Genomic DNA, 12,350 nt, shown 5'->3' with positions numbered 1-12,350 from the left:
ACTTCTAGCGGATGGAGGGGGATGTACCCATCCTCCTGGAGACGATAGAGAAGTGCCTGTTTCCTGGGGGCCTGTGTATCCTCAGAGAGGCAGGAACCTGGGGAGGGCACAAAGAAGGAGGTGGCGGGCGGAGGGTGGATTCCGTGCAGCCTTGGGAGCTAAAGGCAAGGGACCGACCCTGTTTGGTGTCCCGTGGGCAGCGTGCTGGCCTAGAGCGAGGGACAGCTGTCAGCTGACTGTATAATAGAAGGAAATCCCGTGTCTGCTGCTGGGTGGACCAGGAGACCCGTGGAGAGGCTGACCTCGAGGTGGTGGCGGGGTGCTGGTGCTCTGGGGGGCCGCCGGCTATGACAGAGGAGGCCAGTGGGTCCTGCTGTCCACCTGCACCCCTGCAGGGGGAGCTTCTAGGTTTGGGGAGGAGCAGGGCCAGGCTGGGCTGTGGTCTGGATGTGGGAAGGGTGGGCTGCCTGCCGTGGGCCGGAAGGAGGTAAGTGGAGTCTGGAGCTTGGGGCAGATATGGGTGGCACGCACCCTGTTGACAGGCAGGGCCCCTGAGTGCCGTGTGTGGGCAGCTGTCCTCTGCCTGTGGTGCATCCTGTAGCACAGCCCGATGCTGACCCCACCTGTCCCAAGGCCAGACTGACCAGAGCACTCCTGTTGCCCAGGTGATGCGCTACGAGAGTGTGGCCGTCAAGGAGAGCGCGGGCCTGGATGCTGCAGCGCTGAGCCCTGCCAACCCCCGTGAGAAGTGGCTCCGTAAGAGGACCCAGGTCAAGCTGCGGGTAGGTGCTCACTGGAGCAGCACTCGGGGGGCATGGGGCTGCCTGGGGGTCGGGGGGTGCATAGACAGGAGCAGGTGCTGGCTGGGGCACGATTCAGAGTGCTGGGGCTGGCAGGGAGATGCCTGCGGGGGAGAGTTGCTGGATGTCCAGCCTCCATAGATGAGGACATGAGTCAGAAACTCAGCCATGCCCACGGGGCTTGCCATCTCATCCGCCACTGAGCACGGCCTGGTGTGGTACTGGCTGCCACAGAGGGAGGCACCGATGAGGAAGCAGATGGAGAAAGGCCTCTCAGGCAGGCTGTGCTCGGCTTCCCTGAACGGGGGTCCCCTCCATTAGGTATTGTGGTATGAATAGGAGTTTGGTAGGCATAAATTCATTTATTTGCTCAGCCAACCATCATCAAGTGTGGATGTGGCTGCTGTGTCCTCTGCTGAGTTGGGAGCATGTAGGGGCTCAGGGACACAGCCCCTGCCCTGGTGGCTCCCTTCTGCCCTAGTCCCAAAGGGTAAAAGATGATTAGCGCTCTGTGAATCAATTCTGTTTTTGTAAACATGTTTTTTTTTTTTAAGATTGTATTTATTTATTCATGAGAGACACTGAGAGAGAGGCAGAGACACAGACAGAGGGAGAAGCAGGCTCCCTGCAGGGGAGCCCCATGTGGGACTCGATCCCAGGACCCCGGGGTCATGCCCTGAGCCCCCCAGGCACCCTTTGTAAAGGTACTTCCTGAGCTATAACCACGTTTTACACCCTGCGTCAAAGTGCACAACACAGTGGGTTTCGTGGGGTCACGGACGTGTGCAAACAGCACTGTAGTCTGTTCAGAAGTTTGTCACCACCGCAGGAGGGGACCCGGGGCTCCCCACCTCCCCGGCACCCCCCTCCCCTAGTGAGGCTGTCTGTGGATTCGCCTGCCCAGGGCGCCGCGGGTGCGAGTCACCTAGCGTGGGGCTCCTCCCACGGCCATCTGTTCCCACCCAGCGGAGCAGGTGGCAGTACTTCCCTCCTGGTGGCTGAGTGGTGGTCCTGCAGGGACCCACCCGTTGACTCGCTCGTCAGCTGCCAGGCATTCATGCGGTTTCCCCGCGTTGTCTGCTGTGAAGACGCTGCAGAGCTTTGTGCGAGTCCTTGCTCTTGCTCTCGATCTCAGGGTTACAGACCCAGGGAGGCAGGGGTGGGCCTGGGGCGGGGCTCTGTCTTACCTGAGGGGCCGGGAGCTCTTCCAAGGCGGCCTCCCCCAAGCTGGGCAGGCGGTTAGGAGGGGTGTGTTGGGGGTCCCGGGCTCTGACCCCTCATTCTGGCCGCCCGGGTGCGTGGCTGGGGGTATCCTGGCGGGGAGGCTCCGTGTAGCCCAGCGCCTGGCAGTGCAGGCGTCTTTCTGTGCATTTAGCTGCATGAGCCCGCTCCTCTGTGTGCAGGAACCTGGGGGCCTTGGAGACAGAGTTGGGGTCCCCTCCTGGGGTCTGTTCCCCTCCTGGCCTCCATGGGACTGTGGCTTAGATCTCCCAGAAAGGCATGTTGTGGCGGGACGTGTCCCCCCAGCCGCCTGAAGGACCTTCAGGAAGAGGCCAGCTCGAGCCCCCAGCAAAGCTGAGCTGCTGTCTGTCCTTTTAGAATGTGACTGCGAACCACCGGGCCAATGACGTGATAGCGGCCGAGGATGGCCCCCAGGTCCTGGTGGGGCGCTTCATGTATGGGCCCCTCGACATGGTGGCTCTGACTGGAGAGAAGGTACTGGCCCGGGCTGTCCTGCTGGCTGCCCCTGCAGCAGGTGCCTCATGCACCACATGACACGGATTCGGGGAGCTGAGGGCAGGGTGGGTCTGAGCCACCTCGGTGGGTCTGAGCGGCGGCATGCGGGGGGGAGCTTGCAACATGGCCCCCCAGCCATGCCCGCAGCCCTCATTCCCGCCCCCTCACTTGTGCAGGTGGACATCCTGGTGATGGCGGAACCGTCCTCGGGCCGCTGGGTACACCTGGACACGGAGATCACCAACAGCAGCGGCCGGATCACGTACAGTGTGCCGCGGCCCCGGCGCCTGGGTGTTGGCGTCTACCCGGTGAAGATGGTGGTCAGGTGAGACGCCAGGCTGGCCCGATGTGGAGTCTGCGGGGTGTCTTCCTGGGGCCCAACCTGTCTGTGCAGAGAGGGGATGATGGCTGGGCTGCTCCCCTATACCCCGATGTTCCCGCTGCCCCTGGCTTTGCAAGCTCTGAACCCAGCTGCAGGCTGACCTCTGGCCTCCCTTGGGCGCATGGCTGACCACAGGCAGGTGCCTTTCAGGGGTGACCAGACCTTTGCAATGAGCTCCCTCACGGTGCTGCCCAGAGGCATGGAGTGTGTGGTGTTCAGCATTGACGGGTCTTTTGCTGCCAGCGTGTCTATCATGGGAAGTGACCCCAAGGTCCGGCCAGGGGCGGTAGATGTGGTACGGTGAGTGCTCCTTCTGTGCCTGAGTCATGTCCACATCTCGGGGTGGGAGCCAGTGGTCCCCGGGGTGGGAGGAGCGGCCACACATCTTCTGGTAACTGCAGGACCTCCCTAGGTCTCTAGGGACACAATGATGGACTGTCCTGCGCCTCGTGGCTCTGTGGGTGAACGGGGCTGGGCCGGGATGTTTTCACCATCCCGTTACTCACAGCCCCGTGGTGCCCATACTCACGTGGGCTCTTGCTCCCAGGCTGGGCTCATCCCCCGGCCCCCACATGGAGGCTGGAGCCTTCCTCCCACCCAGCCTAGGCGCTGCACTCTGTGGGTTGTAGGCAGTGGCAGGACCCGCCTGGATTCCCGGGAAGGTCTGGACGTGGGACACGTGGCTCAGGGGGCGGGGCACGTTTTGAGACCACCTGACGCACAGCGCTGAGTTTAGGGGGATTGGGGCTGCCATAGCCAGTGGGGGAAAGTAGACCAGGCTTCCTGAGAGAGGTGGCGCCAGAGACAGCCTCTGCCGGCCAGACGGATGGATGTTTTCTGTCCGCGCCACTGCACAAAGATGAGCGAACAGAGAGAAGTGAGAAGAAAATACAGGACTGAACTTGGTAGCACAGAAGGCGGACACGGGTGACAGGGGTGGGAAGGACGACGCAGGGGTGACGGGGACAGGAAGGATGCAGGGGTCGGGGGATGGGAAGGATGACACAGAGGTGACAGGGACAGTGTCAGGGCAGCTGGACTCTGGGGCCAGATTGGGGCAGGGCAGGGATGTGTTTGGACAAAGATGTGGGAAGGTCTTGCCCATAGAAAAGCAAGAGAGGAAAAAAAAAAAAAGAAAAGCAAGAGAGGTACTGTAGTCTTCCCTCCCTGCCTCCACCCCTGCCTCCACCCCTGCCCTCACCCCTGCCTCTCTCCCTCCCTGCCTCCTTCCCTGCCTCCCACCTCCCTCCTCCCTTCCTGACTCCACCCCACCCTCCTCCCTGCTCCTTCTATGCTCCTGCTGGGCATCGAGGCAGACAGATCTCCTAGAGGGAGAAACTGTGAGGAAAACAAGTCACAGGCAGGAGAAACTGTCATGTCCGGGAGTCCACACATCTGAGAGCAGGATGGAGCAGGAGCAGGGGTCACTGTGGGGAGGGCACAGCAGCCTGTGTGGGGCCCCCAGGGCCAGTGGACCCCTAGATGCCCCGGTCCTGCAGGAACAGGCCCTAGACGGTGTCCAGCTCCCCCGGGGGGCGTTCATTCCTCCTACGGTGTCTGTGCCCCCCCCTTCGGTGAGTCAGTGCCCCCATAGCCAGGCAGGGGAGGCTGTGGTCCCCTGTCCTGTGTTTGCTGGGCCCTGCCGATGCTCTGTAAACCTTGCTACTCATCAGAAGCAGACTCCTGGGACCCAGCTCAGAGCTCCCCAGAGTCCCCAGGGGTGACACCTTGGCCTGTGCTTTATTACAAAGTCTCCTTGAATCTCATGGGTCACCTTCTAGATTTGGAAACCCCTGGTCTCTGGGAAGCATGTGCTGTGACAGCGCAGAGAGGAGAGAGAGCGCTGATTCTACTTGGGAAGCTGGAAAGCTTCCTGGAGGAGGGGGCCCTGTAGGCCAGGGGGATGGAAATGAGAGAGGAAGGCATGCAGGCCGTGGTGGGGGCTTGGCAGCTGTGGATACAGGGCTTGGGGGCCACTCAGTGGCTGGGGGACAGATGTCCCAGGGCAGAGCATGGCTGGCCTCGGGGTACAGGGGCACAGAGGCTGTGAGACCTCAGGACACAGGGGGCCGAGATGGCTTCAGGTGGCAGAGCAGTAGGGTTCACTCTGGGGTTTAGAGGCCACCGTGGCAACAGTGCCCACCGTGCAGCCCACTGCCCTGCCCGGCATGTCTGGGGTTTGTCCCGGAGGCCTGGGGAGAGTGCTCTGCAGCCATCTCTGCCCCCTCCATACAGATGGGTCCTGGGGGGGTCACCCAGGTGGAGTGGAGTCGGGGTGCTGTGAGCGCCCTAGGTGGGGTTGGGGTCAGATCCTGCTGGTGGGAGAGGTGTTCAGGGCTGGAGCAGGAAGCAGGACTCGGGGCTTCTCTTAGGCTAGGAAACCAGAGGGCCCCGGGAGGCCCCGGGGAGGGGATGGGCAGAGGGGACAGTGGGTGCTGCCTGTGGGACATCTGGGGACATGGCCAGGACTCCAGGGGCTCCGAGTGTGGCTTTGGAGTCCTTCCAGCTGGTTCTTCCTGGGGCTCCTCAGGAGGGCTGCAGGGCAGGGGAAGGGGGCTGCCAGGTGGGGGGTGGGGGCCGCAGGGTGGGGACTGCAGGGAGGATGGCTGTTGTGGCCTGGGCGACCCCACCATGGCGTCCACGTGGCCCATGTGCCCATAGGCACTGGCAGGACCTGGGCTACCTGATCCTGTACATCACGGGGCGGCCAGACATGCAGAAGCAGCGGGTGATGTCGTGGCTGTCGCAGCACAACTTCCCACAGGGCATGATCTTCTTCTCGGACGGGCTGGTGCACGACCCGCTGCGGCAGAAGGCCATCTTCCTGCGGAACCTGGTGCAGGAGGTGAGTGCCTGCCGCAGGCACAGGGCCCCCACACCCCTGCACGCGGGGGCATCTCACTGGGAGCCCCACACCCCGCGGGGATGGTGGGGACAGCAGGGATGGGAGGAGCACGGAGGCTCCAGGACTCCAGCGACCTTGCACTCATACCTTCCTCCTCCATCTCCTCCCCCTGGGGTCTCGTGATTCACCCCAAGGACGCCCAAGTGGCCCCTCCGCTCTGTTCAGTACCTGCTGTTCTCCTGGAGCGCTGACCCTGGGTGGGTCTCCCAATGTGGAGCAGGGGTCGCCCATGAGGGCCCAGGGTAGGACGCAGCCCCCTGTCTGGTGTCCTCCCACCCCGGGGCCAAGGAACAGTCCTCATGGCTTTAGGTGGTTGGGGAAGATGCAAGGAGGGTCATGTTTCATGATGTGGAAATCGCGGGAAATGCAGATGTGGGGCCTGCAGGTGCAGCTATGTGGGAGCCCAGCCGTGCCCTTTGGCTTCTGCAGCAGCGACGGTGGGTGTAAGCTGCCCCAGAGCTGCTCGGCAGGTGCGGGAGCGAGTTTGGAGCCTGCCGTCCTCACATCTGCTCAACCCACTCCAGAGGACAGATGGGGCTTTCCCCAGAGAGGGCATGGAGGGCTCCTAGGAGGAGGTGCCTTTGGAGCTGAGTCCCGAAGCACAAGTGTGAGTGTGCCAGGTGGACAAAAAACTTGTGTGTGCAAAGGCACCGAGGTAGAGAAAGGACAGGGATGTGCCCAGAGCTGCGGGCATCCCGGAGGCCTGCGTGTACAGGGTCGCAGACCCAGGTCAAGGGGGAGCAGAGGCCTGGGGGTCTTCAGGACTCTGAAAGTCGAGAGGCCTTGAAAACCCTGAAAACCAGGCTGACCATAAACTGACCGTAAACTCCGTTGAGGGCAGTTGGGAGCCACAGGGGAGTGTGGAGCTGGGCAGGGCAGCAGAAGTGACTACTTAGGGTTTGAGACCAGTCCCCACGGTGGGTGTGGGGGGAGGCAGGGAGGCCCAGCAAGGGCAAGGCCCAGTGGGATTCAGCTGGAGGCCGTGGGGATGGGCAGGGGGAATGGGGGCTCCTGCCCAGGAGGGACGGGTGAGGGAAGGGCATGGCTGTGTCAGGGTGTGGGAGATGCAGTTGTTCAGATCCCAGAGGGGCAGCCCCGGGTTTGGTCCGGAGGCCACCGTCCTTCAGGAAGTCGGGGTGGAGGCCGAGGGTGTTGATGGGTCACCCCTGGGTGCAAGAGGTCCTCCCAGCGCTGGTGGGGCTGCCATGGGCCATTGCAGGGTGTGCATGTCAGGTGGGTGGGTGTCGGAGTGGCTGGGTGGGGAGGCACGTGGGCAGCTGTGTGGACCACCCCCTACCTGGGGTGGCATGGACTGCAGGGGGGCAGGGGGCCACACGGAACTGGCATCCAGTCCTGGCCCAGGGTCAGCAGATGCCACGGTGGCACTGGCCTGGGGTGCGGGGTGGGGTGGGGCCCAGGGCTTGCATGGCGGGGGGCGCTGGACCATCCTCCATGAGCCCTCTGCATTCCAGTGCTTCATCAAAATCAGCGCGGCTTACGGCTCCACGAAGGACATCTCTGTGTACAGCGTGCTGGGGCTGCCGCCCTCCCAGATCTTCATCGTGGGCCGGCCCTCCAAGAAGTACCAAACCCAGTGCCAGGTGGGTGGCAGTGGGCTGGGGAAGTTGGGGGGCATCCATGGTGTGTTCTTTTGTTTTCCTTCTGTCACTCCTCAAGGGCTGGTGTCTTGCCCTGGCCCAGGCCCTGTGCTGGGCACAGGGGAGACCCTGCTGGACTCAGAGGTCACGTCACTGGGTCCAGTGAGTGGAGGGAGATGTTGGCAGACAGAGGCCTAAGGAAGGACAGGGACTTAGAGCAGGTGCAGGTCATTGATGAAGGCCCTGGGATGGGACCTGGTTCAGGGATGGAGGTGCCCTGGGGTGGGCGCCAGGTCGGGGATGGGGTGGCTCCGGGGTGGGAGCCAGGTCGGGGATGGAGGAGACTCCAAGTGGGAACCGGGTCGGGGATGGAAGAGACCCCTGGGTGGGGGCCGAGTCAGGGATGGAGGTGCCCTGGGGTGGGGGCCGGGTCAGGGATGGTGGTGACCCCAGGTGGAGGCTGGGTCAGGGATGGAGGAGACCCCAGGTGGGAGCCGGGTCAGGGGTGGAGGAGACCCCGGGTGGGAGCCAGGTCAGGGGTGGAAGAGACCCCTGGGTGAGGGCCGGGTTGGGGGTGGAGGAGACTCCTGGGTGGGGGGCCAGGTCAGGGATGGAGGTGCCCTGGGGTAGGAGCCGTATTAGGGATGGAGGTGATCCCTAATACCTGGTGGGAACCAGGTCAGGGATGGAGACCCCCGGGTGGGGGCCAGGTCAGGAGAGGTGCCCCCGGGTGGGAGCAGAGTTTCCCTACTGGGGTCCAGGTTCTGCTGTGCTGGCCCCCTGCCCACTCTCTGAGGAGCAGGGGTCTGAGGTCGCAGTGGGAGGGCAGCATGGGGGCAGGATTGATGCAGTTCTGTGGGGCAGGGGCCGGGCAATGGCCAATCTTGGCGTTTGCGGTTTTGGTGGCAAGTGGGCAGCATGGGGGGCTCGCCCCACAGGTCCAATCGCAAGTGCTCAGATGTTCAAAGCCGGGCAGGGAAGTGCAAGAGGTAGTGAGCTCCCCGTCTCCCCGGGGCTCCAGGGCAGAGCCAGAGGGCCCCGCTTAGGGCATGCAGGGTCAGGGCATGGGGGGCAGCCGGCCTGACGCCTGTCCCCTCCACAGTTCCTGAGCGAGGGCTATGCCGCGCACCTGGCGGTGCTGGAGGCCGGCCACCGCGCACGCCCCAAGAAGAACAACCCGCGCATGGTCCTGCGCAAGGGCAGCTTCGGCCTCCATGCTCAGCCAGAGTTCCTGCGGAAGCGCAACCACCTGCGCAGGACCATGTCCGTGCAGCAGCCAGACCCGCCCGCCAACCCCAAGCCCGAGCGGGCGCAGAGCCAGCCGGAGTCTGACAAGGACCACGAGCGGCCCCTGGGTGCGCTCAGCTGGGCACGCGGGCCCCCCAAGTTCCAGTCGGTGCCCTGAAGGCAGGGCTGCGCGTGGAGCAGGGGGGTGCCCTACCAGCTGCCTGCGGGCCGGGAGGGGCAGCTGTTCCCTGAGACAGGCCTTTTCCTGCTTTTTCCCTCCCGTGTCTGTCCAGAAGTGTCCACCCGAGGCGGGGAGCAACCCTGCCGCGTGTGGGGCGCGGGGCTCCCCCGGCTGAGGGGTAGGGGCGGGACCCCAGGGTCTGTGCACAGCCGCGGCTGCCTCCCTGTGCGGCGCCCGTGGCCACAAGCCCCTGTCAGGACCGGTGTGTGTGTGACCCTGGGGGCTGGGCTGCCCGTGGCAGAAGGGCTTGACCAAGTCGACCATCCTGCAGGTCCCGAGGCTTCGGAGGCGCCAGGTGGGCCCTGGAGGGAAAAGCCCCCAGACCAGGGGCCATCGGCTGCTGGCAGGTGCAGCCTCCTGGTGGGCTGAGGGAAGGACGAGGGGTGCTCCTCATCCTGGACCCCAATTTCCCGTGGCCGAGGGGCCACTTTGTGGGCATGAGAGGATATCCCCAGGGTCCTCCTGCATTTGCGGTGTCCATCCAAGGCTGGGGGGGTGGGGTCTGGTGCTGAGGGTCTGTCCTCCTGCAGCTGTCCATTGCCCCCATGTCATCCTTGGTGTTGTCACCATTTTTCCGCAGCGGCCTGTGAGGATGAGGACAGTGGTTCCTCTTCCTAGGGCCGGGGATGGGGGTGGTCCCTGCCTGGCATCTTCCCCGTGAAGCTGCAGCCCTGGGGTCCGGCCCAGCTGGGAGCCCACCCTGGCCCTCCCTGGGCCCTGCCTCCTGTTCAGAACTGGACAGGTCCCCCCACTGAGGCTGGTATGGGTTTGTGACTCCAGGCGACCTTGCAGCTGAGTTCCCCGAGTGTTTGCGGCCTCGGAGGCCCTCAGTCAGTGCACAACCTTGCACGCAGCCTGCAAGAGGGGCCCTGGGGACTCAGGGGGAGGGAGGCGGACAGCCCGTGTACTTGCACTGATGCCCCCACCACATGTCCCCGGAAAGGGGACAGGGCCCCAGAGGGCTGCGACCAGGCTCAGCCTCCCCAGCTCTGCTCACACTGGCATCCCCCTGTTGGTTCCTGGGGCCACAGAGATGCCAGCACGCTGGGGCCTTCATGTGATTTTGGCTCAAACTGTTGTACTCCCTTCCATCCCGCTGCCCCTCGGCTTGGTGTGGTGCCCTACACTCGCCCTGGCGAGGCCCCTGTGTTGGCAGGGCCTGGCTCCCGGGGTTGCAGGGGGGCTCAGAGCCTGCCCATGCTGTCCTGCTGCAGAGGCCCTGTGTGCCCAGCAGCCCCTGCTCTGGGCCCCTCGGGCCATCCCCGAGCGGGCGCAGCGCCTCCTCCTCCAGGCCTATGTCTGTCGTCCGTCCGGTGGGGCTGCCCCAGAGCCCAGACACCCGTCCGCAACCACAGCCGGCATCCCTGTGGGCCCCGTGTCGCTTCCGCCCAGTGTCTACCTCTTGCAGCTCCCGAGTGGCCTGTGTGCTCCCCAACGGCGGCGGCTGCTGGTGGGAGCAGCCGGAACACCCTGTGAATTGCCTGGCAGGTGGGCGCCCTGCGGGCCGAAAGGGTCCAGCTCCCACCACCGCCCCACTACCACACCACACGTCTTCTCTAGGCCGTCGCCGCCTGAGCCTGAGCAGCTTCATCTGTGGCCCTGCGCCTGGCAGCTGGGTGCGTGGCTGTCCCTTCCACAGCCACCCCGGGGGCTCTCGAGGCGCCCGCTCCCTGGGTGCAGCCACTTCTACCCTCACCCTTCCCACCTGTTCCCACGTCCGCCCTGGGTGGAGTGTGGGCGGTCCTTGCCCTGATCCTGACGCTGCACCCCGTCCCTGGGTGAAGCTGCCGATGTTGGCCTGGGTGGTAAAGTCCTCAGGAGATGTTGCTTCTTCCTGAGTTAGGCTTCCTCTGCCCCGCGACCCCAGGCTGGGAGGGAGGACGGAGAATGCCAGGCCCCCCAGGGAGGCTGCAGCCCACGAGCCGGTTCCGTCTGTCTGGGTCCCATGGCCTGCGGTCTAGCGCTGGGGTGGCTGCCCCTGTCCTTCCTGGAGTTCCCTGCTTGCAGGACTCACGCCTGCCTGGCTGCTGGAGGGACGTGGTACCCAGGGGCCACCAGCAACCCCATGGGGGTGCCAGCATGGCTGCTCCCACGGCAACTCCGCGACCCATGCGCACTCCCTGCACCAGTGGTTTGTTCACTTTCATCGTCTACTTCCGTAGGAGAGAAACAAAGGGGGGGGGGGGTGCTGCTGCTGTTCCCTGCCCTGCCCCGTGACCCGGTGTGGCCATGTCCTGTTCCCGTCTGCTGGCTCCCGGGCCCTGGAACCCGTCTTCCTGCCTGACCAAAGCTCCTTGTTCCCACGTGGCATGTTTGTTCTTCCCTGGGGCGGGGGGGCGGGGGGCTGTTCCTGTGGGAGGGTCTGCCTGCTGCCTCCTCTGCACGCACCCCGGAGTGGGGGTGGTCAGGGTGCCTCCTCTGAGGATTTGCACTCCCTTCGGCTCCACAAAACACATTTAGGAAAGTAGACTCTCTCCGTGTGTGGGGATGCCTGGGCGCGGGGCAGCTCCAGAGGTGGCGGCGGCGGGGGGGGGGGGGGGGGGGGGGTTGGCTCTCTGAAAGGGCGAGCTGCAACTCGTGGCCCTCAAGCTCTATCCTTATGACCTTGGAGCCCAGACATCGAGTACAACCCACCCCCCCATGTGTCCTCCAGGCAAAACGTGGCACGAATTTTTCAGAGAAAGCAGGTGGTGCGGGTTCAGCACGGACACTCCCCACCCAGCCCAGGTGCCACCGGGCCTGGAGGGGGCACCCTGACAGCGGAGGAGCCCCGCGGCCTGACCCCGCCTTAAATAACCAATGTCCTCGCCCATTCCCGGGGGTTTGGGTGCCAAGTGCTCTGCAAACCTGTTTTCTCTGGCTCAGCCAAAAGACACAACCCTTCCCCCTTCCCCTGACCTCTGGGCTTGGCGTGGGGTGGGGGGGGTGGGGGGGATTTTCCTTAAAAATCACAGCTAGGGTAAGTGCAGGCCTTGGGATGGCCAGGAGGAAACAGAGGCTGACCCCCCCCCTCGCTGCAGTGGACGGGTGGTGGGTGACGTCAGGGAGGGGCAGGATGGGAGGTGGCTCACTGTGGGGGGGCTGCCCCTCCCCCCAGAACCCCACTGTGCTTCTCTGTTCGCTCCATGGTGGCAGCCTGTCTGGTCTCATCCGTTGTCCGATGGTTCCTCCGTGTGACTCAGTGTTACCCGTGGTGGACGGTCCTGTGCTCCAAGACGGTTTCTCCTCTTCCTCATGGCTGCCTTGTACAAACATCCGTTAGAAAAAGAAATTGTAAAATACCAGATTTCTAACAAGATGCACACACGGCATTAATGGCATTCGGAGATTTTTACACCCGGTCTTGTTTTTGACGTGAGCTGGTTTTTACTCTCGAATGTTGTCACTGAAATAAAAACCTTCTTTGCCTTTAAAGGGCACGTGCTTGGTTCTAAGCCACGTGGAGAAACCTGTCATCATC

At 63.9% G+C, this 12,350-nt stretch overlaps 1 protein-coding gene across 2 annotated transcripts in view; it reads left to right on the top strand.

Moving 5' to 3' along the window:
- PITPNM3 (PITPNM family member 3) overlaps nucleotides 1–11,403 on the top strand; it is a 60,039-nt gene extending 48,636 nt beyond the window's left edge. The window contains exons 14-21 of one of the 2 annotated variants that reach the window (XM_055306102.1): nucleotides 666–782; nucleotides 2,400–2,516; nucleotides 2,714–2,862; nucleotides 3,070–3,219; nucleotides 5,581–5,764; nucleotides 7,297–7,425; nucleotides 8,525–8,777; nucleotides 9,162–11,403. In XM_055306102.1, coding sequence (XP_055162077.1) covers nucleotides 666–782; nucleotides 2,400–2,516; nucleotides 2,714–2,862; nucleotides 3,070–3,219; nucleotides 5,581–5,764; nucleotides 7,297–7,425; nucleotides 8,525–8,777; nucleotides 9,162–9,259 — 1,197 coding nt within the window. In that variant the 3' untranslated portion in view covers nucleotides 9,260–11,403. Of the gene's footprint in view, nucleotides 1–665; nucleotides 783–2,399; nucleotides 2,517–2,713; nucleotides 2,863–3,069; nucleotides 3,220–5,580; nucleotides 5,765–7,296; nucleotides 7,426–8,524 lie in introns of both variants that reach the window. The other variant, XM_055306103.1, reaches the window with a different exon arrangement.
- The last annotated feature ends 947 nt before the right edge of the window (nucleotides 11,404–12,350 follow it).

Source organism: Nyctereutes procyonoides, unplaced genomic scaffold (genome assembly GCF_905146905.1).
Source record: "Nyctereutes procyonoides isolate TBG_1078 unplaced genomic scaffold, NYPRO_anot_genome, whole genome shotgun sequence".
Taxonomy (NCBI): Eukaryota; Metazoa; Chordata; class Mammalia; order Carnivora; family Canidae; genus Nyctereutes; species Nyctereutes procyonoides.
The sequence above is the reverse complement of the archived record's forward strand: the minus strand, read 5'-3'. Positions and strand labels throughout refer to the sequence as shown.